Raw genomic sequence first — 27,140 nt, forward strand, 5'->3', positions numbered from 1 at the left:
GTGCAGGATGCAGCACCAATGTCGTCGGCGTAGCGTAGCGTAGGAGAAGTGCGGGACAGTCACCAGTGTAGGCTTGGAACAAAGACTGTTCCATGTAGCTGACAAACAAACAAGCATAGCTGAGAGTGCCCGTGGCTATACTGTTTGTTTGAAGGAAGTGGGAAGAGCCAGTGGAGAAATTATTTAGAATGAGGACAAGTTCCGTTATTTCCCATCCCCACATCACTCTCTCATGTTACCTCCTTGCCTATCCATCGCCTCCCTCTGGTGCTCCCCCCTCCCTTCTTTCTTCCATGGCCATCTGTCTCTTTCACCAATCAGCTTCCCAGCTCTATAACTTCATCCCTCCCGCTTCAGGTTTCACCTATTACCTGGTGTTTCTCTCTCCCCTGCCCCCACCACCTTTCAAATCCACTCCTCAGCTTTTTTCTCTCCAGTCCTGCCAAAGGGTCTCAGCCTGAAACGTCGACTGTACTTCTTCCCATAGATGCTGCCTGCCCTGCTGAGTTCCTCCAGTATTTCCTGTATGTTGCTCGGATTTCCAGCATCTGCAGATTTTCTCTTGTTAGTGAAAATGAAAACAATCTGAGACCCAGCTTGTATCCCCAAAGGTGACAGCACCTTTCCTTTTCCTTTCCTGCTCTGTATCTGGTTGTTGGCATTCTGTTCATCTCTGAGTCTCTCAAACAAGGAAGGAGACCTGGCTTGTAGCCCTGATGGGGACAGCACCTTTCCTGCTCTGTATCTGGTTGTTGGCATCCTGTTCACCTCTGGGACTCTCAAACAAGGAAGGAGACCCGGCTTGTAGCCCCGATGGGGACACCAGCCCTTCCTTTCCTGCCCTGTATCTGGTCATTAGCATCTGGTCATCTCTGGGTCTCACCTTTCATTTTGGTCTCTTGTTCAGCCTTTTTGCTTGCCCTTCCCTTGGCCATACTGTCCATTACTTCAGCCTTCTGCTTAAACTTCACTGCAAACAAAAGAGATGTTACAGACAGAGAAGGTTCTGCAAGGTCTCGGCTGACACTGAAAGATCTGCCCTGGAACCTTCTGGCTTCTGGGACAACCTGATATTCCATATGAGAGTGGACCAGGTGAAAGTAGAACCAATGTTTTGTTGTCACTGTGGAATCTCCTTAACAACAATGGTTTGGAAAGTAATTTGAAGGAACATGTTCCAGACAGCCTGGGCAAAAGATGGTGAAAGGCCAACTAAGGTCAGGCATCAAGTCAAATGATGGGCTGAGTAGCCTCTTCCAGAGCTGTCCAATTCAGTGGTTCAGCCGGAGGGCTGAGGCAGCACTGCTGAGCCCTGAAACTTCCAAGACCAAGGTAGGAGATGGCGGGGGGGGGGGGGGGGGTGCTTAGTATTCTCTTTGGATGAAAATGCAAACCTAAAAGAAATATAATCTTGATCACATTCACCTTGTGAATCATTTCAACAGAAGTCTAATGGCAGAGTATAAGCTGATGATGATCAGCTTAAAAAAAGTCTCAGCCAGAGACTTTCCGTGGGGCAGAAGTGGCGAATTCAAGGGCTCATAATTCTAAGGTAATTTAAGGAAAGTTTGAGAGGGTTGTCAGAGGTAGGTATTTTACACGGAGAGCGTTGGGTGTGCAGAACACCCTGCCAGGGTTGCTGGCAGAGGCAGATACATTTGGGATATTAAAGAAACTCTTAGACATATGAATGATAGAAAAATGGAGGATTATGTAGAACGGAAGGTTAGATTGATCTTAGAGTAGGTTAAAGGGCTGAAGGGCCGGTACTGTACTGAAGTTTTCTATCATCAGTGACCTAGCACCAGATTGTTCCTGAATTCTTCCTGACCGAGCATAATGTCCACCTGTTCTCACAGGCTGAAACCCAACTTCCCTGGATTATCCGAGACTTTTCACACATGGAACAACACTACTTTAAGATAAAACACTACAGCACAATGCAGGCCGTTCAACCAGTGATGTTCTACCGACCTTTCAACCCACTCCAAGATGAATCTAACACTTTCCTCCTAAGTAGCCCTCCTTTTCTCTATTGTCCATGTGCCTCTCTGAGTCTCTTCAATGTCCCTAATGTACCTGCCTCTACCACCACCCCTGCCAACGCGTTCCACACACTCACCACTCCCTGTGTAAAATATCTCCCTCTGACATCCACCACCACCACTGCCAACACGATCCACACACTCACCACTCCCTGTGTAAAATACCTCCCTCTGACATCCCCACCACCACTGCCAACGCGTTCCACACACTCACCACTCCCTGTGTAAAATACCTCCCTCTGACATCCCCACCACCACTGCCAACGTGTTCCACACACTCACCACTCCCTGTGTAAAATACCTCCCTCTGACATCCCCACCACCACTGCCAACGTGTTCCACACACTCACCACTCCCTGTGTAAAATACCTCCCTCTGATATCCCCACCACCGCCAATGCGTTCCACACACTCACCACTCCCTGTGTAAAATACCTCCCCCTGACATCCCCACCACCACTGCCAACGTGTTCCACACACTCACCACTCCCTGTGTAAAATACCTCCCTCTGACATCCCCACCACCGCCAACGCGTTCCACACACTCACCACTCCCTGTGTAAAATACCTCCGTCTGACATCCCCACCACCACTGCCAACGCGTTCCACACACTCACCACTCCCTGTGTAAAATATCTCCCTCTGACATGAGCGATGGAAGAGGTGATGGGAATTTGAGCGATGGAAGAGGTGATGGGAATTTGAGCGATGGAAGAGGTGATGGGAATTTGAGCGATGGAAGGTAGTGCTGGGACTTTGTGGGATGGAAGGTAGTGCTGGGACTTTGTGGGATGGAAGGTAGTGCTGGGACTTTGTGGGATGGAAGGTAGTGCTGGGACTTTGTGGGATGGAAGGTAGTGCTGGGACTTTGTGGGATGGAAGGTAGTGCTGGGACTTTGTGGGATGGAAGGTAGTGCTGGGACTTTGTGGGATGGAAGGTAGTGCTGGGACTTTGTGGGATGGAAGGTAGTGCTGGGACTTTGTGGGATGGAAGGTAGTGCTGGGACTTTGTGGGATGGAAGGTAGTGCTGGGACTTTGTGGGATGGAAGGTAGTGCTGGGACTTTGTGGGATGGAAGGTAGTGCTGGGACTTTGTGGGATGGAAGGTAGTGCTGGGACTTTGTGGGATGGAAGGTAGTGCTGGGACTTTGTGGGATGGAAGGTAGTGCTGGGACTTTGTGGGATGGAAGGTAGTGCTGGGACTTTGTGGGATGGAAGGTAGTGCTGGGACTTTGTGGGATGGAAGGTAGTGCTGGGACTTTGTGGGATGGAAGGTAGTGCTGGGACTTTGTGGGATGGAAGGTAGTGCTGGGACTTTGTGGGATGGAAGGTAGTGCTGGGACTTTGTGGGATGGAAGGTAGTGCTGGGACTTTGTGGGATGGAAGGTAGTGCTGGGACTTTGTGGGATGGAAGGTAGTGCTGGGACTTTGTGGGATGGAAGGTAGTGCTGGGACTTTGTGGGATGGAAGGTAGTGCTGGGACTTTGTGGGATGGAAGGTAGTGCTGGGACTTTGTGGGATGGAAGGTAGTGCTGGGACTTTGTGGGATGGAAGGTAGTGCTGGGACTTTGTGGGATGGAAGGTAGTGCTGGGACTTTGTGGGATGGAAGGTAGTGCTGGGACTTTGTGGGATGGAAGGTAGTGCTGGGACTTTGTGGGATGGAAGGTAGTGCTGGGACTTTGTGGGATGGAAGGTAGTGCTGGGACTTTGTGGGATGGAAGGTAGTGCTGGGACTTTGTGGGATGGAAGGTAGTGCTGGGACTTTGTGGGATGGAAGGTAGTGCTGGGACTTTGTGGGATGGAAGGTAGTGCTGGGACTTTGTGGGATGGAAGGTAGTGCTGGGACTTTGTGGGATGGAAGGTAGTGCTGGGACTTTGTGGGATGGAAGGTAGTGCTGGGACTTTGTGGGATGGAAGGTAGTGCTGGGACTTTGTGGGATGGAAGGTAGTGCTGGGACTTTGTGGGATGGAAGGTAGTGCTGGGACTTTGTGGGATGGAAGGTAGTGCTGGGACTTTGTGGGATGGAAGGTAGTGCTGGGACTTTGTGGGATGGAAGGTAGTGCTGGGACTTTGTGGGATGGAAGGTAGTGCTGGGACTTTGTGGGATGGAAGGTAGTGCTGGGACTTTGTGGGATGGAAGGTAGTGCTGGGACTTTGTGGGATGGAAGGTAGTGCTGGGACTTTGTGGGATGGAAGGTAGTGCTGGGACTTTGTGGGATGGAAGGTAGTGCTGGGACTTTGTGGGATGGAAGGTAGTGCTGGGACTTTGTGGGATGGAAGGTAGTGCTGGGACTTTGTGGGATGGAAGGTAGTGCTGGGACTTTGTGGGATGGAAGGTAGTGCTGGGACTTTGTGGGATGGAAGGTAGTGCTGGGACTTTGTGGGATGGAAGGTAGTGCTGGGACTTTGTGGGATGGAAGGTAGTGCTGGGACTTTGTGGGATGGAAGGTAGTGCTGGGACTTTGTGGGATGGAAGGTAGTGCTGGGACTTTGTGGGATGGAAGGTAGTGCTGGGACTTTGTGGGATGGAAGGTAGTGCTGGGACTTTGTGGGATGGAAGGTAGTGCTGGGACTTTGTGGGATGGAAGGTAGTGCTGGGACTTTGTGGGATGGAAGGTAGTGCTGGGACTTTGTGGGATGGAAGGTAGTGCTGGGACTTTGTGGGATGGAAGGTAGTGCTGGGACTTTGTGGGATGGAAGGTAGTGCTGGGACTTTGTGGGATGGAAGGTAGTGCTGGGACTTTGTGGGATGGAAGGTAGTGCTGGGACTTTGTGGGATGGAAGGTAGTGCTGGGACTTTGTGGGATGGAAGGTAGTGCTGGGACTTTGTGGGATGGAAGGTAGTGCTGGGACTTTGTGGGATGGAAGGTAGTGCTGGGACTTTGTGGGATGGAAGGTAGTGCTGGGACTTTGTGGGATGGAAGAGGTGATGGGACTTTGTTTGATGGAAGAGGTGATGGGACTTTGAAGGATGGAAGGTAGAGATGGGACTTTGAGCGATGGAGGAGGTGATGGGACTTTGAGCGATGGAAGAGGTGATGGGACTTTGTTGGATGGAAGGTAGTGATGGGACTTTGTGGGATGGAAGAGGGGATGGGATTTGTGTGATGGAAGGTATTGATGGGACGTTGTGTGAGGGAAGAGGTGATTGGACTTTGAGTGATGGAAGAGGTGATGGGACTTAGTGTGATGGAAGATAGTGACGGGACTTTGAGCAATGGAAGAGGTGATGGGACTTTGAACGATGGAAGGTAGTGATGGGACTTTGAGTGATGGAAGAGGTGATGTGACTTTGAACGATGGAAGGTCGTAATGGCACTTTGAGTGATGGAAGAGGTGATGGGACTTTAACGATGGAATGTAGTGATGGGACTTTGTGGGATGGAAGAGGTGATGGGACTTTGAGCGATGGAAGAGGTGATGGGACTTTAACGATGGAATGTAGTGATGGGACTTTGAGCGATGGAAGAGGTGATGGGAATTTGAACGATGGAAGGTAGTGATGGGACTTTGAGCGATGGAAGGTAGTGATGGGACTTTGAACGATGGAGGAGGTGATGGGTCTTTGAGCGATGGAAGAGGTGATGGGACTTTGAACGATGGAAGGTAGTGATGGGACTTTGAGCGGTGGAAGAGGTGATGTGACTTTGAGCGATGGAAAAGGTGATGGGACTGTGTGATGGAAGAGGTGATGGGACTTAGTGTGATGGAAGGTAGTGATGGGACTTTGTGCGATGGAAGAGGTGATGGGACTTTGTGTGATGGAAGTGGTGATGGGACTTTGAGCGATGGAAGAGGTGATGGGACTTTGAAGGATGGAAGGTAGAGATGGGACTTTGAGCGATGGAGGAGGTGATGGGACTTTGAGCGATGGAAGAGGTGATGGGACTTTGAAGGATGGAAGGTAGAGATGGGACTTTGAGTGATGGAGGAGGTGATGGGACTTTGAGCGATGGAAGAGGTGATGTGACTTTGTCGGATGGAAGGTAGTGATGGTACTTTGTGGGATGGAAGAGGTGATGGAACTTTGTGTGATGGAAGGTATTGATGGGACTTTGTGTGAGGGAAGAGTTGATGGGACACTGAGTGATAGAAGCGGTGATGAGACTTGGAGCGACTGAAAACGTGATGGGACTTTGAACGATGGAAGGTAGTGATGGGACTTTGAACGATGGAAGGCAGTGATGGGACTTTGAGCGGTGGAAGATGTGATGTGACTTTGCGCGATGGAAAAGGTGATGGGACTTTGTGTGATGGAAGAGGTGATTGGACTTTGAGCGATGGAAGGGGTGATGGGACTTTGTGTGATGGAAGGTAGTGATGGGATTTTGTGTGATGTAAGAGTTGATGGGAGTTTGAGCGATCGAAGGTAGTGATGGGACTTTGAGCAATGGAAGGTAGTGACGGGACTTTGAGCGATGGAAGAGGTGATGCGACTTTGAATGATGGATGAGTTGATGGGACTGTGTGATGGAAGAGGGGATGGGACTTTGAGCTATGGAAGGTAGTGATGGGACGTTGTGTGAGGGAAGAGGTGATTGGACTTTGAGTGATGGAAGAGGTGATGGGACTTAGTGTGATGGAAGATAGTGACGGGACTTTGAGCAATGGAAGAGGTGATGGGACTTTGAACGATGGAAGGTAGTGATGGGACTTTGAGTGATGGAAGAGGTGATGTGACTTTGAACGATGGAAGGTCGTAATGGCACTTTGAGTGATGGAAGAGGTGATGGGACTTTAACGATGGAATGTAGTGATGGGACTTTGTGGGATGGAAGAGGTGATGGGACTTTGAGCGATGGAAGGTAGTGACTGGACTTTGAGCAATGGAAGAAGTGATGGGACTTGAGCGATGGAAGAGGTGATGGGACTTTGTGTAATGGAAGGTAGTGATGGGACTTTGAGCGATGGAAGAGGTGATGGGACTGTGCGATGGAAGAGGTGACGGGTCTTTGAGCGATGGAAGAGGTGATGGGGCTGAGCGATGGAAGAGGTGATGGGGCTGAGCGATGGAAGAGGTGATGGGGCTGAGCGATGGAAGAGGTGATCGGACATTGAGCGATGGAAGAGGTGATCGGACATTGAGCGATGGAAGAGGTGACGGGTCTTTGAGCGATGCAAGAGGTGATGGGACTTTGAGCAATGAAAGAGGTGATGGGACTTTGAGCGATGGAAGAGGTGATGGGACTGTGCGATGGAAGAGGTGACGGGTCTTTGAGCGATGGAAGAGGTGATGGGACTTTGAGCGATGGAAGAGGTGATGGGACTGAGTGATGGAAGGTAGTGACAGGACTTTGAGTGATGGAAGAGGTGATCGGACATTGAGCGATGCAAGAGGTGATGGGACTTTGAGCGATGCAAGAGGTGATGGGACTTTCAGTGATGAAAGAGGTGATGGGTCTTTGAGTGATGGAAGAGGTGATGGGACTTTGAGCGATGGAAGGTAGTGATGGGACTTTGTGTGATGGAAGAGGTGATGGGACTTTGAGTGATGGAAGAGGTGATGGGACTTGAGCGATGGAAGGTAGTGATGGGACTTTGTGTGATGGAAGAGGTGATGGGACTTTGAGTGATGGAAGAGGTGATGGGACTTTGAGCGATGGAAGGTAGTGATGGGACTTTGTGTGATGGAAGAGGTGATGGGACTTTGAGTGATGGAAGAGGTGATGGGACTTTCAGTGATGAAAGAGGTAATGGGACTTTGAGTGATGGAAGAGGTGATGGGACTTTGAGCGATGGAAGGTAGTGATGGGACTTTGTGTGATGGAAGGTAGTGATGGGACTTTGTGGGATGGAAGGTAGTGATGGGACTTTGAGCGATGGAAGAGGTGATGGGACTTTGAGCGATGGAAGGGGTGATCGGACATTGAGCGATGCAAGAGGTGATGGGACTTTGAGCGATGGAAGGTAGTGATGGGACTTTGTGTGATGGAAGAGGTGATGGGACTTTGAGTGATGGAAGAGGTGATGGGACTTTGAGCGATGGAAGGTAGTGATGGGACTTTGTGTGATGGAAGAGGTGATGGGACTTTGAGTGATGGAAGAGGTGATGGGACTTTCAGTGATGAAAGAGGTAATGGGACTTTGAGTGATGGAAGAGGTGATGGGACTTTGAGCGATGGAAGGTAGTGATGGGACTTTGTGTGATGGAAGGTAGTGATGGGACTTTGTGGGATGGAAGGTAGTGATGGGACTTTGTGGGATGGAAGGTAGTGATGGGACTTTGAGCGATGGAAGAGGTGATGGGACTTTGAGCGATGGAAGGGGTGATCGGACATTGAGCGATGCAAGAGGTGATGGGACTTTGAGCGATGCAAGAGGTGATGGGACTTTCAGTGATGAAAGAGGTAATGGGACTTTCAGTGATGAAAGAGGTGATGGGACTTTGAGCGATGGAAGGTAGTGATGGGACTGTGTGATGGAAGAGGTGATGGGACTTTCAGTGATGAAAGAGGTGATGGGACTTTGAGTGATGGAAGAGGTGATGGGACTTTGAGTGATGAAAGAGGTGATGGGACTTTGAGTGATGAAAGAGGTGATGGGACTTTCAGTGATGAAAGAGGTGATGGGACTTTCAGTGATGAAAGAGGTGATGGGACTTTCAGTGATGAAAGAGGTGATGGGACTTTCAGTGATGAAAGAGGTAATGGGACTTTGAGTGATGGAAGAGGTGATGGGACTTTGAGCGATGGAAGGTAGTGATGGGACTGTGTGATGGAAGAGGTGATGGGACTTTGAGCGATGGAAGGTAGTGATGGGACTTTGTGTGATGGAAGAGGTGATGGGACTTTGTGTGATGGAAGAGGTAATGGGACTTTGAGTGATGGAAGAGGTGATGGGACTTTGAGCGATGGAAGAGGTGATGGGACTTTGAGCGATGGAAGGTAGTGATGGGACTGTGTGTGATGGAAGAGGTGATGGGACTTTGAGTGATGGAAGAGTTGATGGGACTTTGAGCGATGGAAGAGGTGATGGGACTGAGTGATGAAAGGTAGTGACAGGACTTTGAGTGATGGAAGAGGTGATCGGACATTGAGCGATGCAAGAGGTGATGGGACTTTCAGTGATGAAAGAGGTGATGGGACTTTGAGTGATGGAAGAGGTGATGGGACTGAGCGATGGAAGGTAGTGATGGGACTTTGTGTGATGGAAGAGGTGATGGGACTTTCAGTGATGAAAGAGGTAATGGGACTTTGAGTGATGGAAGAGGTGATGGGACTTTGAGCGATGGAAGGTAGTGATGGGACTGTGTGATGGAAGAGGTGATGGGACTTTGAGTGATGGAAGAGGTGATGGGACTTTCAGTGATGGAAGAGGTGATGGGACTTTCAGTGATGGAAGAGGTGATGGGACTTTGAGCGATGGTAGGTAGTGATGGGACTGTGTGATGGAAGAGGTGATTGGACTTTGTGTAATGGAAGAGGTGATGGGACTTTGAGTGATGGAAGAGATGTTGGGACTTTGTGCAATGGAAGGGAGTGATGGGACTTTGTGTGATGGAATAGGTGATTGGACCGTGTGATGGAAGAGATGTTGGGACTTTGTGCAATGGATGGGGCGATGGTGATATTTGATGGGAAGGTTTGAAGAGGGTAAGGGTGACGTCCACCATGGTTCTATTGTTCTGAAGTTTCTACACTTACCCCTCTGCTCCCGAGTCACAGAAGCCTTTACACTCTGGTCTGTGATCATCTCTACAGAATGAAATGAGGAATGTTCAGAGTGTCAGAGGAGAGGGATTGTTTTTGCAAGAAAATGGATGACCCTGAGCTCTCCTCCCTCTGGACACCGCACCCTGTGAATTGCTCATCCACCCTGAGCTCACCTCTCTCTGGACGTTTCTGTTTGGGGCAGCATGGTAGGGTAGCGGGTCGTGGAACTGATACTGCACAGGACACTAGGCACTATGCTAGACATTACCAGCACTGCAAGGGACATCACTGGGCACCACGCTGGGCATTACAGGGAACTAGTTACTGTGCTGGACATTACTTGTCACTGGTTGCCATAGTAGACATTATTGGGCTCTGGACATTACTGGGTGTTAGTTATCATTGGGCACTGGACCCTGCACTGGACCTTATTGGGTGCTGGTCACTAAGCGGGACTTTACTAGCTACTGAACTGTGTTTGTCCAGGGGAGGCTGTGTGAGTTATTCAAAGAGTTTTCCAATGCCATGGACCTTGACGTGAATGGGTTCACCACCTCCTGTCCTCAGGTGTTCAGTCCATGAACCAGGAGGTGGAGGAAGCCTTTTGACCCCTTCTCCCTGTTCCTCCACTCACCCCGATCTCTGCTGCACTGACCTGTGTCCCACGGCATATCTAAGGTATGGATATCTATCTGTCTTGGCCGTGAGTTTACCCAGTAACTGGCATCCACTTCCTGCACAGAAGAGTCTTCACCCTTTTAGAAAATGTCCAGTATTTTAAAAAGATACCTTTAAAAAAATTCTTCACCTCTTTTTAAAAAGAGATGACAGATGTAATTTAATGTCAAGTGTTACATTGTGGTAGGAGGGATGATTTGCAGTAAAGGGTTCAGACTGGCTGAGAAAGTTTGGGAATATCAATGTCAAAGCAAGGATTCTGGGTTTTGTAAACAGGAGCAAGGACATGAGAAACCATTTAATCCACTGGGCTAAACACACAGTGGTGTTTAAATCACTAGTTAACACATGCTGGTGTCTAAGTCCCTAGCTAACACACACTGGAGTTCAATCCGCAGGCTCACACACAAAATATTGGAGGAATTCAGTAAGTCGAGGTGCATCTACGAGGGGAATAACCAGCTGGTATTTTGGATTGAGACCTTTCATCAGGACTCGGCCCAAAATGTTGGCAGTTTGTTCCTCTCAATAGATGCTGCCTGACTTGCTGAGCCCTTTCAACATTGCATGTGCGTTGCTCAAGATCTCTAACATCTACAAAATTTCTTGTGTTCGTTTGAAATCACTGGATTTGGTTCAGGATCAATCAGCCTCTGAAGAGAATCTCCAAATGGTTTCAGGGATGAATAGACTGGAGGAGGTGAGATTCTTTTTGGAACAGAGCTGGATGCCAGGGGATCAGACAGAGGGGTTTAGATCCCTGTGGATTGTGGACAAAGAGAATCCATTCCCATTGGTGGAGGAGCTGGGAATTCGGGATAGGGAATAAAGCTAACTGGCAAAGTAGACAAGAGTGACCCGGGGAGATACTTAGTTGTCAAGCAAGTAGAAATCCAAGGCTACGGAATTGATGGGTCAGGATTCACGCATGGCCGTGACAAAGAAACCGGTAAGAATTGATTTGTGACCCATGGGAGAGGGCAGAGTGTGGGGAGTTGTGGACAGACCCAACACAACTCGGCAGCTGAATGGACATCTCTGTGCTGAAACCGTTGTGTGGCTGTGTGGATCCAGTCCTCAGTGTGCCAGCCTTGCACCGACTCATCGCTTGGTGTTAAACTAATTGGCTCTCGCTGTGATCAGCTTTTCCTCAAATCCGATTAAAACACAAGAACTTTCTTTCATCTGACACACTTTCCATGACACGAACTGGTGATGATATCACACCAGGTTACCAGGAAGGTACCAGAGACCAGCACTCAATGATTGGTGAATTTTACTTAAAATCAGTTCCCTTCGTCCTTTCACTGAACTATCATTGTGTGACCTTAGGAAACAATTCTGACGTCAGGAGCAGAGATTTGAGAAGGATCCATGCCTGACACTGAAACTAACAGACTTTACGTTTAGTAACGGGACAGTAAAGGGCCTAGCTGAATCCTCGGAAAGTGCAGTTTAATTTTTTCCCCTGAACCTTGAGAGGAAATTTAAACCCAGGCCATTAGTTTTGACCCAGAAAAAGTTGGAGCTCTGAGGGAGGAGCTGTGAGTGTTGGGTTGCACTGTGGAATTGTGCTTTTACTTGTAGTTTAACTTGGTTATGCTTGTTAGTATTTGTATATAATGACCGATAGACATGTAATCGTTCAGTGAGAGTTTCAGTGGCTGTAGTGGCCTTTGTATCTTTCTGGAAACAGTATCAGTGCTGGGCACCGTCTAGGGGCTGTTTTATTGGTTAATTTAAGCAGTGGAATGTGTGGATAAGAGGACCGGACCACACTGGTCATTCTTTTCCTTTGACTCTCTCTTTCATCTCTGTTCTTCCTTCTTGTCATTAGTCTTTGCTTTTGCTCTTTGCTATCTTCCTGCTTCATTCCTTTGTTCTTGCAGCGCTTTATAAAAGCAAACGTAAGCAACAAGCTTCCTGACTCATTCTTGACTCTGAAGAACCTCGTTCACAAGCACATTCTGATCCAACAGGAGAGAGGTTGCAGCTGCTGAGCTCGGGACCAAGGCTGGGTGATTCTGTTGAGGGAATTGGTACAGAATGTACCAGCTTCATGAGCACAGGGCAGAGCCTCCAAATAGAGCAGGGGTTCCCGACTTTTTATGCCATGAGCCAATACCATTCACCAAGGGGTCCACGGACCACAGGTTCATATCCTCGGGATAAAGGGACGTCCACTTAAACAGCGATGAGGAGGAATTTCTTTAGCCAGAGGCTGATGAATCTGTGGAATTCGTTGGCACGGGTGTCTGTGGAGACCCAGTGATTGGGTATATTTGAGGCAGAGTTGGATAGATTCCTGATTGGTCAGGGCACCAAGGGTTACGGGGAGAAAGCAGGAGATTGGGGTTGAGAGGGATAATAAATTGGGCATGATCGAATGTCAGAGCAGACTTGATGGGCCAAATGGCCTAATTCTGCTCCTGATGGTGGATAGGTGAGGTTGAAGATTCCGCATTGAAAACCTACCTGCCGTGCGTATAGATCAGTCCATTAATCATCTCTGTCCAGTGCCGATATGGTTACACAAAATGAAACATCTTTACACCAAACACAGGCGGTGAAATGAGAAAGCCGATCCCGCTTTAAAAATCTTCTTTTGATGAAACAGAACCCTTTGGAAATTAAAGGTATGGCTTCCCTGTGTGGAGTTGGGCAGAGGGCCTGGGTATGACAGCGCCACTCGTAAAAGCAGGTTTCCGTTCCCATTGCTGTCTGTAAGCAGTTTGTACATCCTCCATGTCACTGTGTGGGTTTCCTCCAGGTCCTCCGGTTTCCTCCCACATTCCAAAGATGTATGGGTTAGGGTTTGTAATTAGTGGGCATGCAGTGTCTGCATGGCGATACTTGTGGGCTGCCCCCAGCACGTCGTCAGACTGTGTTGGTCATTGATGCAAATGACGCCTTTTACTGAATGTTTCGACATACAGGTGAAAAAATAGAGTTCATCTTTTAAAACTGGCAGTGGGGAAGCTGATGGACGGGGCTTGGGATGTAGCAAGTGATGGACAGCCAATGGGCAGGGCTTGGGATGTAGCAAGTGATGGACAGCCAATGGGCAGGGCTTGGGGTGTAGCAAGTGATGGGCAGCCAACGGGCAGGGCTTGGGGTGTAGCAAGTGATGGACAGCCAATGGGCAGGGCTTGGGGTGTAGCAAGTGATGGACAGCCAACGGGCAGGGCTTGGGATGTAGCAAGTGATGGACAGCCAATGGGCAGGGCTTGGGATGTAGCAAGTGATGGACAGCCAATGGGCAGGGCTTGGGGTGTAGCAAGTGATGGACAGCCAATGGGCAGGGCTTGGGGTGTAGCATGTGATGGGCAGCCAATGGGCAGGGCTTGAAGGCTGGAGGAAACGATGAGACCCCCAGTTCCTACTGGACTTGGCTGTTCTGAGCAGTTTTCTGTCTTGTATGGGGCAAGGGAAAGATGTTGACCAAACAGCCTGGAGGTCCTGTGGGATGGGACAGAGCTGAACTGTGCCCCAAAGGGACAGGACAACAGTTTCAGCTCCCACCTTGTCTGATCACCTCTCAATCTTGTCTTCTCTCTCAGTGAAAGTCTGGTAATGCTCCACCAGAGTGAACTGAAGAATGTCTCTTGGCTGAACAAAAAGGGCAGATTTTATTGAGAATTTGAAAGTAGATATTAGGAAGTTCAGTGATGGGATAGAAGGACAATCCTTCTATGTAACTAATTAGACTTGGAAACACATCAGCAGGGGTCAGACTCCTTGTCCATTCTCTAGAACAATGAATTAGGAGCATTTGGAGGCCATTCAGCCCCTCAAGCTTGTCCCACATTTCACGGTTGCTCTGCCTGCAATCTCAGCTCCATGTTCCTGCCTCAGTAACCTTTCACTCCCTGATTATCAAAAATCTGTCACCGCCTGCATTGAGAACGCTTGCACCTCTCTCTAAGGGGGAGAGAGAGATCAAAGGGTCTCAATTCCCTGAGAAAAAAGAATTCCATCCCACCTTTGTCGAAACTGGAAATCTGAATCTGACTGGACTGCCCAATTCCTTAAACCTGACCCTTAGTTTCAGATTCTGCCCCGAGAAGAAAACCTGCCGGAGTCTCCTGGATTGAGGAATGGGGAAGATCAGGAAAGATATTAAAATCTTTAATGATTCATTAAAGGGGTTACACCTCCACTGAAACTCTGTTTAAACGTCAAAAGATAGGTCCTTTGTCCAGTGCAATTATACCTTCACATGGTTAGCCTGTCTGACCTCTTGGTTTACTGTTTTCGATTAACATTGTATTAATTATTTTGCCACATCTGCTGTTGACCCGGAGTGAGCTGGTGTGCTGAGTGCTGAGGTGCCCAGTGTACTGAGGTGCCCAGTGTATTGAGGTGCCCATTGCTGAGGTGCCCAGTGTACTAAGGTGCCCAGTGCTGGCTGTCCCAGAGTGAGCTGATGTACTGAGGTGCCCAGCGTACTGAGGTGCCCAGTGTACTAAGGTGCCCAGTGTTGGCTGTCCCAGAGTGAGCCGGTGCCCAGTTCTGGCCGTTTACCTTCAGTTAAGGGATCCAGTGTGTTGATCATCAGCTGGAATATGGTGTTTCTCAGTGTGCTGTTGTGTAGAGAGGGCGTGCTGCCTCCACGCGTTAGAACCGCTTTGGGCTAAATATTAAACAAGAAAATACACCAACTTATTTGATCTGATTTCTGTCAAGGACTGAACAAGAACTTTCAGCAGTAATTGAACAAATTTAAACAAATGGGGCGGAGAGGGAGAATAAATCAGAAGGGTGCAGAAGACTTGATGGGCTGAATGGCCTCATCCTGCTCCTATGTTTTATGGCTTTGTGGTCTCATGGCACTGGTCTTCCCAGCATCGAGGACCTTCATAAGCTGATGCCTTAAAATGTGGCATCCATCAATAAGGACCCCCATCACCAGGACATGCCCTCTTCTCATTGCTACCATCAGGAAGGAGATACAGAAGCCTGAAGATACACACTCAATGATTCAGGAACAGCTTCTTCCCCTCTCCCATCCAATTTCTGATTGGACGATGAACTCATTAACACTACCTCATGATTTTTTCTCTCTTTCTGTGTATAACTTAACATTTTTATTGTTACATATTGCAATGTACTGCTGCTCCAAAGCAACAGCTTTCATGACATTTGCCTGTGATATTAAATCTGATTCTGATTCACATTAGGAGAAGGGGGTAAAACCACAGTTGATCGGGGTATAACCTCAAATCTGTGTTCCCACCTGCCCCGAGGCTCCACTCATCCACTTGCCCAGCCTGTTCATCAACCCTGCTTAAAAAATAATTCAAAGGCTCTGCTTTCTCCATCCCCTGGGGCTGAGAGTTTGTTCCAAAGACTCTCTGAGAGAAAGAACTGTTCTCATCTCAGTCTTGAATGGGCAGCCCTGTCGTTTTAAACAGTTCCCGAACATAGAGCATTACAGAACAGTACAGGCCCTTCAGCCCACAGTGTTACACTGACCTTTTAATCTACTCCAAGTTCAATCTAACTCTTCCCTCCCGCATAGCCCTTCATTTTCCCTTCATCCATGTGCCCATCTTAGAGTCTCTTAAACATCCCTAATGTCTCTGTATCTACCACCACCTCTGACAAGGGCGATCCACCACCTGTGTAAAAACCTACCTCTGACATCCCCCTCCCTCATACTTCCCTCTAATCAATTGTGGCATCTGGTATCAGCCATTTCTACCCTGGGGTAAGGTCTCTGACTGTCCACTCAATCTATGCCTCTTATCTCCTTACAGACTTCTATCAAATCACCTCACTCTATCTTTTCTCATAAGACACGTTCTCTAATCCAGGCAGCATCCTGGTAACTCTCCTCTGCACCCTCTCTAAAGCCTTCACATCCTTCCTATAATGAGAAGACCAGAACTGAACACAATACTCCAAGTGTGGTCTAACCAGGGTTTTAATAGAGCTGCAACATCACTCTACAGTTAGTTCTGGGTTCTCTCACAGGAGGAATCCTCTCCACAACCGGTCTGTGAGACATCACTCCACAAACATTTGCATCAGTCAACTCCCCCCTCACTCTCCTAGTTTGTTCTTCTGCTGGGTGTGTCTGATGGAAGTGTGGGACCTCTGACTGGCTTCAGTAGGTACCTGCTGCGTAATTCCCCAAACCTGCCTGACAACCCAAGCACCAGCTAAGCAGGGAGCTTGTACTTTGGTGCCTTTGAAGAGGAAATGGAGGCCAAGGATCATAGAGTGCTACAACACAGAAACAGCTCCTTCAGCTCCTAGGGCTAGTAGATTTTGGGCATGCTAAATTGGTACCAGAAGCTCTTTGAGGATGTAACCTGCACTGTGGTTAAGGGGACTCAGTGGACGTATTATCCAGGAGGGTGCATCAAAGGTAAGAGTCAGAAATAAAAGCCCCCAGTAGGAGGCACTGCATTGCTATGGACAGAAGGTTGGTTAGTGAAGAGGAACCAGACGGTGGCAGAAACATGTCTGAGGGGACCTCCACGTTCTGCACTGAGGATGTGGTGTAAAATATACTGAGAGCAGGACATGGGAATATGGATTGTAGAGGATATAAGAACACTACAAAAGGATGTAAAAGATTGCAGCATGCTGCTGCACAGAGGGACCGGGAGTACTTGTGCATGAACCACAAAAGGTTGGTTTGCAGGTGCAGCAGGCTATCAAGAAGGCAAATGGGATGTTGGCCTTCATTGCTAGAGGGATTGAACTTAAGAGTAGGGAGGTTATGCTGCAACTATACAGGGTACTGGTGAGGCCACATCTAGAATAATGTGTGCAGTTCTGGTCTCCGTACCTGAAGAAGGATATACTGGCTTTGGAGGCAATGCAGAGGAGGTTCACCGGGTTGATTCCAGGGATGAAGGGGTTAGACTATGAGGAGAGATTGAGTTGCCTGGGTCTGTACTCACTGGAATTCAGAAGAATGAGAGGAGATCTTATAGAAACATATAAATTATGAAAGAGATAGATAAGATACTGGCAGGAAAGTTGCTTCCATTGGTAGGTGAGACTAGAATTAGAGAACATAACATCAAGATTCAGGGAGTAGATTTAAGATGATAAGGAGGAACTGCTTTTCCCAGAGAGTGGTGAATCTGTGGAATTCTCTGCCCAGAGATGCAGTGGAGGCTACATCAGTAAATATATTTAAGACCAGGTTGGATAGATTTTGCATAGTAGGGAAATTAAGGGTTATAGGGAAAGGGCAGGTAGGTGGAGATGAGACCATGGCCAGATCAGCCATGATCTTATTGAATGGCGGAGTAGGCTTGATGGGCCGGATGGCCAACTCCTGCTACTTCGTATATTCTTATGTAGATGGGTTAACTGAGTGAGCAAAAGGCCTGAAATCTGAGGATGGGTGTTAATGCTTTGGAAGCTGTTGTGAGAAGATGGATGGGCGGATGTCTTACCAAGATATGGTTGAACAAACTAGACCTGACGAGCCTTGACCCGGAACATCGACTGTTCACTCGTCTCCACAGACGCTGCCTGGCCTGCTGAGTTCCTCCAGCATTTTGAGTGTGTTCCTCTGATCTTGTAATTGTTGGACTTCAGAAGGGTGAGCAGGCACTCGACTGAGACATAAGATGCTGTACTGTAGGGAAGCGTGAAATGAGTCTACTTTGGCAGGAATAACAAAAAAGGAATGTGTTACCCAACTGACGAGAGGTTGTAGACATGAGAGATGCAGAGGGGCCAGGGGTTCCTGGTAAATGTCTGGTGTACAACTGCAGTAAGTAATTAGGAAGGCCACAGGAGGAAGGGAGAACAAGCTTCGGCTACAGGTGGGACATTGGCAAGACCAGTGTGAGGCACAGTGTAGAGTATGGCTTTCCTTATCTGGGAACTACATCCTTGCATTAGAAGCTGTTCAGAGAAGATCTATTACACAATGTCTGGAATGGATAGGTTGCTGTCTCAACAAGAAAAGGTTCGACAATCAAGACCTTGGACTTGCTGGGCTTGAGAAGTATGATCAGGGACACAACTGAAATGGAAGACCCTGAGGGGTTTTGATGTGATGAATACAGAGAAAGTGTTTCCTCTGGTGAAGGTTTCTAGACATAGGGTGTTCTGTTTCAGATAGAGATGAGGTGGGTGTATTTCCCTGAGGATAAGGAAGCTTTGGAACACCCTTCCTGAAAGGGTATGGAAGCAGAGTCTTCAGATCTTTGTAAGGCAGTGCTGGATACGATGAGTGGGGCAGTGCAAGATTGCCTCTGGCAGACAGACATGCAAGGGTGAGGTTATAGTCAGATCAGTCACAGCCTCATTGAAGGGGAAGCAAGTTTAAGGTGCTAAGGGGTAATGTCTTCATTCTCTCAGCTTGTCTCTGCAGTGAGAATTCTGTACCCAACAACCCCTGTTTGACGCTATGACTCTGTGCCCTAACACCCCCAGACCTATGGACATTGAGAACACAAAACTGCTAACGATTCTCTGTTAGACCAGGTTGACTCAAACTGAGAATCTATTCCTGTTTCACCGTTTAGCTCGGGACTCTTGGGTTGTAGAGTGAGAGAGACTCACTCTATGAAACCACCACTCCCTTGGTAAACTTTCAAAAGCAGGGGTTCCCAACCACCCGGTTAATGGTGGGTAAAAAAGGTTGTGAACCCCTGTGATCTAAAGCCTTCGCCTAAGTCTGGTTTGGTTTTTACCTTGAGCCTGTTATTATCAGTCACTTCTTCAGCAGTGGGCTCAGAGTCGTTACTCTTCTTCATGTAAGGAAAGAGAAATCGGAAATTATTCACCAACCAAATACTCTACAGTACTGGCTTCAGCAGAGCTTTGAGTGGAAAATGTTGCCTTGTGACAGGTTAGATCAGTGTGTCTCATTCCCTCCCCTAATCAGACTAGAGGGGATAACTTCACTTGACTCATCACTGAACTGTTCCCACAACCTATGGACTCATTTCAAAGACTCTTCATCTCATGTTCTCGATATTTATTGCTTATTTATTATTATCATTTCCGTTTTTTCTTTCATCTTGTATTAGCACTTAGTTCTCTTTTGCACATTGGTTGTTCGTCTGTCCTGTGCATTGTGGTCTTTCATTGATTCTATTGTTTCTTGTATTTACCGTGATTGTCCACAAGAAAATGGATCTCAGGGCTATATATGGGGACATAATGTACTTTGAGAATAGATTTACTTTAAACTTTAATAATTCTTTCCAAATCTTCACAATAAGACATCCCAACTCAGAGGGATTTCAAGACTGGAGCTCAGAGCTTGGTCAAAGAACAAGGTTCAAAATGCACTTGCAAACCAGAAGGCGACTTCTGAGCAGTTGGGGAAGGGCTCCCATCTCTGCCTGGAAACGTGCTACAGTATGTTTCAGTCTTTGAGGATAACTGCATCCTTTTCTGATTCGTATAGCACCTGAGCTGCATAGAACCCTACAACTGTGCCCCAGAGAAATCTCACACTGCTTACGGGGAGTCCGCTCAGCCATGCGACTGAGAGGAGAAAAGGCAAGTTATTTTTATCATTTCAATATTTAATTATTTCCAGGTGTTTTATTTAGTTTACTTTCCTGGATAGATCACTTTAAAGCTCTTTAAGTATTTTAATATTTTCAAACTCTTAAAATCATTTATAGTTTTGAAAGTAAGTGAAGCTCCGCCCCCACCTTTGCCACCAGTCAAAGGCCACCACTGATTAGGGGTGGGGACTCTTCTTGACCCTGCCCATAATACTATCAGTCAGCCATCACTGTGTGACTGGAGGTGTGGGGAGCGAGTGATTTGGTCAGTGAGTGTGGCGGGGAACCTGGCGAGCACAGATTCCAAGTCACGAGAGGCACGGGAGGCTGCTCTAACTATCTCGTCCACCTGGCTCTCATCCTCAACAGCTTTTGTTTGGATTTCTTCCACACTCTACAGACGAAGGGTGAAGCCATGGGCACCTTAATGGGCCCAACTGCACCTGCCTTTTCATCTGCCCCTGGCACCACTCCCAACAATTTCTCTGCTGCATCGAGGACTGCACTGGTACTGTCTCCTGCAATCTGGTCAATTTGCCGCTGAAAACAGCTCACACTCAGATTTATCACGATTATCTTCTTACACTTTTACTTTCCTAGACCTCTCTGCCTCCACTTCAGGATGCACATGACCTCAGTATCATAGAGGTTAGAGCAATACTATACAGACACAACTGTAAAATTCCTGCTGCTGCCTGTAAGCAGTTTATACATTCTCCCCATAACCTGGTGGGCTTCCTCTGGGTGCTTCAGTTCCCTCCCACATCCCAAAGACGTACAGGATAGGGTCAGTGAGTTGTGGGCGTGCAAAATTGGCACGGGAAACCTGGCGACACTTACAAGCTGCCCCCGGCTCATCCTCACTGATTTGATACGATGCAAACGTCACTTTTCACTATCTGTTTCAACGTACACATGAGAAAGGGGTCTGAAACATCGACACTTCATTCCCATCGATAGACGTTGCCTGACCTGCTGAGTTCCTCAAGCCTCTTGTATGTGTTATTCTGGATTTCTAGCATCTCTTGTGTAAAAATATGTATCTACTATACAACAGTATGTATATTATAATTTGCTTTATACATAATCCCACACTACCTTGACTACCCCTCCTCCCACTGTCTCCTAGAAGGATTCCATTGGTCTGTGTCAGTTTCTCAGTTTCTGCTGCATCTATTATCAAGAGGCTCTCCACTCTTGGACTTCTGAAATCTCCTCCTTCAGGGAGTGTGTCCTCCCCTCTGATATCCTTTATGGAAGGACATCCTCACACATGTTATCTCCATTTACTGCCTGTCTACACTCTACTCACCACCCACCCTCACCCAACACCACCCAACTACCCACCCAACATTCCACTCAACACCACCCACCCTCACCCAACACTCCACCCAACTACCCACCCAACATTCCACCCAACACTCCACTCAACACCACCCAACACTCCACTCAACACCACTCAACACTCCACCCAACTACCCCCCAACACTCCACTCAACACCACCCAACTACCCACCCAACACTTCACTCAACTACCCACCCAACTACCCACCCAACACTCCACCCAACTACCCACCCAACACTCCACCCAACACCACCCAACACTCCACTCAAAACAATCCACCCAACACTCCATCCAACACTCCACCCAACTACCCACCCAACACTTCACCCAACTACCCACCCAACACTCCACCCAACTACCCACCCAACACTCCACCCAACTACCCACCCAACACTCCACCCAACTACCCACCCAACACTCCACCCAACTACCCACCCAACACTCCACTCAACTACCCACCCAACACTCCACCCAACTACCCACCCAACACTCCACCCAACTACCCACCCAACACTCCACCCAACTACCCACCCAACACTCCACTCAACACTCCACTCAACACCATCCAACACTCCACCCAACTACCCACCCAACACTCCACCCAACACTCCACCCAACACTCCACCCAACACTCCACCCAACACTCCACCCAACACTCCACCCAACACTCCACCCAACACTCCACTCAACTCACCACCCAACACTCCATTCAAAACAATCCACCCAACTACCCACCCAACTACCCACCCAACACTCCACCCAACTACCCACCCAACACTCCACCCAACTACCCACCCAACACTCCACCCAACACTCCACCCAACACTCCACCCAACACTCCACCCAACACTCCACCCAACTACCCACCCAACACTCCACCCAACTACCCACCCAACACTCCACTCAACACCACCCAACACTCCACTCAACTACCCACCCAACACTCCACCCAACTACCCACCCAACACTCCACTCAACACCACCCAACACTCCACCCAACACTCCACCCAACTACCCACTCAACACTCCACCCAGCTACCCACTCCACACTCCACCCAAAACAATCCACCCAACACCACCCAACACTCCATCCAACTACCCACTCAACACTACCCAACACTCCACCCAACACTCCATCCAACACTCCACCCAACACTCCACCCAACTACCCACTCAACACTCCACCCAACTACCCACTCAACACTCCACCCAACTACCCACTCAACACTCCACCCAAAACAATTCACCCAACACCACCCAACACTCCACCCAACTGCCCACTCAACACTCCACCCAACTACCCACTCAACACTCCACCCAAAACAATTCACCCAACATTCCATCCAACTACCCACCCAACACTCCACCCAAAACAATTCACCCAACACTCCATCCAACTACCCACCCAACACTCCACCCAACTACCCACTCAACACTCCACCCAACTACCCACTCAACACTCCACCCAACTACCCACTCAACACTCCACCCAACTACCCACTCAACACTCCACCCAACTACCCACTCAACACTCCACCCAAAACAATTCACCCAACGCTCCATCCAACTACCCACCCAACACTCCACCCAAAACAATTCACCCAATGCTCCATCCAACTACCCACTCAACTACCCACTCAACACTCCACCCAAAACAATTCACCCAACACTCCATCCAACTACCCACTCCACACTCCACTCAATGCTCCACCCAACACTCCACTCATCGCTACACCCAACACTCCATTCAACACTCCACCCAACACTCCACCCAACACTCCACCCAACACTCCACCCAACACTCCACCCAACACTCCATCCAACACTCCATCCAACACTCCATCCAACACTCCATCCAACACTCCATCCAACACTCCACCCAACACTCCACCCAACACTCCACCCAACACTCCACCCAACACTCCACCCAACACTCCACCCAACACTCCACCCAACACTCCACCCAACACTCCATCCAACACTCCATCCAACACTCCATCCAACACTCCATCCAACACTCCACCCAACACTCCACCCAACACTCCACCCAACACTCCACCCAACACTCCACCCAACACTCCACCCAACACTCCACCCAACACTCCACCCAACACTCCACCCAACACTCCACCCAACACTCCACCCAACACTCCACCCAACACTCCACCCAACACTCCACCCAACACTCCACCCAACACTCCACCCAACACTCCACCCAACACTCCATCCAACACTCCATCCAACACTCCATCCAACACTCACCCAACACTCACCCAACACTCCATCCAACACTCCATCCAACACTCCATCCAACACTCCATCCAACACTCCATCCAACACTCCATCCAACACTCCACCCAACTACCCACCCAACACTCCACCCAACTACCCACCCAACACTCCATCCACCACTCCACCCAACTACCCACCCAACACTCCATCCATCACTCCACCCAACTCTCCACCCAACACTCCACCCAACACTCCACCCAACTACCCACCCAACACTCCATCCAACCCTCCACCCAACTATCCACTCAACACTCCAGCCAACAGTCCACCCAACACTGCATCCAACACTCACCCAACACTCCACCATGTTCCCAGACAGAAGCGGTCAAATTAATCTTATCCTGAATTTTCATCCAGTGAGCCTCCACTTCCAACACAGAAGATCACAATGGCAGCCACATCTTCCCCGGCCCTTTCTGCTTTCTGCAGGAATCACTCTGTCTGTGACTCCCTTTTCCACTTGCTCACGTTTACCCCCGTCACCCCGCCTCTTCACCAACCACAAGAGATCCAGCACCTCTGCACTGTTCCCACATTACCATCCAGGGTTTTAAGCAGCTCTTCCAGGTGTGGCAGAGATTCACAGCTGCCTCCCTCCAACCAGGTCTATTGCATTCCATGCCCCCAGCATGGCCTCCTCTACTTCAACCAAGACCAAGTGCAGAGGAGGCGGAGGACAAGTGCAGAGGACAGTCCTACTCTGTCTGTAAGGGCCATTTTGATCTCCTGACAGTACGTCACTTCAGCTCCCCTTCCCATTCCACTCTCACCTGTCTGCCCTTGGTCCCCTCCCTTGCCAAATACAGACTAGAAGAACAAGCCTCACATTCTGCGTGGGTGGCCGATAATCCAATGGTACGAATATTAATTAGTCTAGTTTTAGGTGACCCACTCCCCTGGTGTTCCAAAGGCAGCACGATACCATAGTGGTTAGCGTGGCGCAGTTACCGCACCAATGACCCTGGTTCAATTCCTGCTGTCACCTGAAAGGAGTCAATACACTCTTCATGTGACCATGTCGATTTCCTCTGGGTGCTCCAGTTTCCTCCCACATACCGAACAGCTACAGGTGAGGGTTAGTAAGTTATGGGCGTGCTGCGTTGGTGCCAGAAGTGTGGCAACAGCACCATCCTCACTGATTTGATTTGATTAAAATGAAGCATCTCGCTTGATGCTTCAATGTACATATGACAAATAAAACTGATCTCATCTTTTTTTTCCAGCTTCCAGCAGTCCACCTAGAGTGTACCTTTTCCATTCCTGACTGCTTTTCCCCAAACCCCTTCCTTTATTAGGTTCCATCCATCACCTCCCAGCCTCTGTCTCACCTCTAGGTCCCTTCCACTTCCTTCTGTATACTGGCCACCTTCCCACTGCCCTTTCAGTCACAATGTGGTGTGTCACACTGGAACATCAGACATCCCTTTATCTGCACAGATGTTGGTCTTTCTCCACAGATTCCCTGTTCTGTCCTGGATACACTATCCACTGGTCTTTAGTTTCTGGCGCATGTCTACAGGGTTAAACAGGTGGTCAATTTCAAGATATTTGTGTGGTCCTAATGGCTATGAGATGGTGTAAAGATTTATTTCTGAAGTCAGTGGGGGTGAGGTGGAGGTGTGCACAACCAGTGTGGTGAATGGAACCCTTCGTCTTTTGTTAACACTTGGTGGCGAATTTATTAGCTACAGGAGGTGTGGTATTCTGCTGCCGTTGTTCTTCCACTCCAAAGTTCAACATGTTGTGCATTCAAAGATACTGTTGTAATTAGACAATAGACAATAGGTGCAGAAGTAGACCATTCGGCTCCTCGAGTCTGCACCGCCATTCTGAGATCATGGCTGATCATTCACTATCAATACCCAGTCCCTGCCTTGTCCCCATATCCCTTGATTCCCCTATCCATCAGATATCTATCCAGCTCCTTCTTGAAAGCATCCAGAGAATTGGCCTCCACCGTCTTCCGAGGCAGTGCATTCCACACCTCCACAACTCTCTGGGAGAAGAAGCTCTTCCTCAACTCTGTTTTAAATAACTGACCTCTTATTCTCAATCCATGCCCTCTGGTACTGGACTCTCCCAACATCTGGAACATATTTCCTGCCTCAATCCTATCAAATCCTTTAATTATCTTAAACGTTTCAATCAGATCCCCTCTCAATCTCCTCAATTCCAGCGTGTACAAGCCCAATCTCTCCAATCTCTCTGCGTAAGACAGCCCTGCCATCCCAGGAATCAACCTAGTGAATCTACGCTGCACTTCCTCAATTGCCAGAATGTCTTTCCTTAAACCTGGAGACCAAAACTGTACACAATATTCCAGGTGTGGTCTCACCAGGGCCCTGTACAAATGCAAAAGAACATCCTTGCTCTTGTATTCAATTCCCCTTGTAACAAAGGCCAACATTCCATTTGCCCTCTTCACTGCCTGTTGCACTTGCTCATTCACCTTCATTGACTGGTGAACTAGGACTCCTAGGTCTCTTTGCATTTCTCCCTTACTTAACTCGACACCGTTCAGACAATACTCTGCCCTCTTGTTCCAGCTTCCAAAGTGGATAACTTCACATTTATTCACATTGAATGACATCTGCCAAGTATCTGCCCACTCACTCAGCCTATCCAAGTCTCCCTGTATTCTCCTAACGTCCTCTTCGCATGTCACACTGCCACCCAGTTTAGTATCGTCAGCAAACTTGCTGATATAGTTTTCAAAGTCCTCATCTAAATCATTGACATAAATCGTAAAGAGCTGTGGTCCCAATACAGAGCCCTGTGGTACCCCACTAGTCACCTCCAGCCAGTCTGAGAAACACCCATTCACTGCTACCCTTTGCTTTCTATCTGCCAACCAGCTTTCTATCCATGTTGAAACCCTGCCCCCAATGCCATGAGCTCTGATTTTACTCACCAATCTCCTATGTGGCACCTTATCGAATGCCTTCTGAAAATCTAGGTACTCAACATCTACTGGCTTACCCTCGTCTAACATCCTTGTTACACCCTCAAAAAACTCCAACAGATTAGTCAAGCATGATTTGCCCTTGGTAAATCCATGCTGGCTCGGCCTAATCCTATTTCTGCCATCTAGATGTGCCACTATTTCGTCCTTAATAATGGACTCAAGCATCTTCCCCACGACTGACGTTAGGCTAACAGGGCAATAGTTCTCCGTTTTCTCCTTCCCTCCCTTCTTGAAAAGTAGGACAACATTAGCCACTCTCCAATCTTCAGGAACTGATCCTGAATCTAAGGAACATTGGAAAATGATTACCAATGCATCCGCAATTTCCTGAGCCACCTCTTTTAGAACCCTCGGATGCAGACCATCTGGACCCGGGGATTTATTAGCCTTCAGTCCTACCAGTCTACTCATCACGGTTTCTTTCCTAATGTCAATCTGTCTCAATTCCTCTGATATCTTATGACCCTGGCCCATCCATACATCTGGGAGATTGCTTGTGTCCTCCCTGGTGAAGACAGATCTAAAGTATGCATTAAATTCTGTTGCTATTTCCCTGTTTCCCATAACAATTTCTCCCAATTCATTCTTCAAGGGGCCAACATTGTTCTTAACTATCTTCTTTCTCTTCACATAGCTAAAAAAAGCTTTTGCTATCCCCTTTTATA

General features: G+C 48.4%; 1 protein-coding gene across 1 annotated transcript in view; it reads right to left on the reverse strand.

Annotated features, from left to right (window-relative positions):
• slc24a1 (solute carrier family 24 member 1) overlaps positions 1–27,140 on the reverse strand; it is a 59,209-nt gene that overhangs the window by 23,546 nt on the left and 8,523 nt on the right. Inside the window, exons 2-5 of the mRNA XM_059953086.1 lie at positions 19,046–19,068; positions 14,901–15,009; positions 921–970; positions 622–648 (exon numbers count right to left, since the gene is read on the reverse strand). Coding sequence (XP_059809069.1) covers positions 622–648; positions 921–970; positions 14,901–15,009; positions 19,046–19,068 — 209 coding nt within the window. The remainder of the gene's footprint in view (positions 1–621; positions 649–920; positions 971–14,900; positions 15,010–19,045; positions 19,069–27,140) is intronic.

Source organism: Hypanus sabinus, chromosome 28 (assembly GCF_030144855.1).
Source record: "Hypanus sabinus isolate sHypSab1 chromosome 28, sHypSab1.hap1, whole genome shotgun sequence".
Classification (NCBI taxonomy): domain Eukaryota; kingdom Metazoa; phylum Chordata; class Chondrichthyes; order Myliobatiformes; family Dasyatidae; genus Hypanus; species Hypanus sabinus.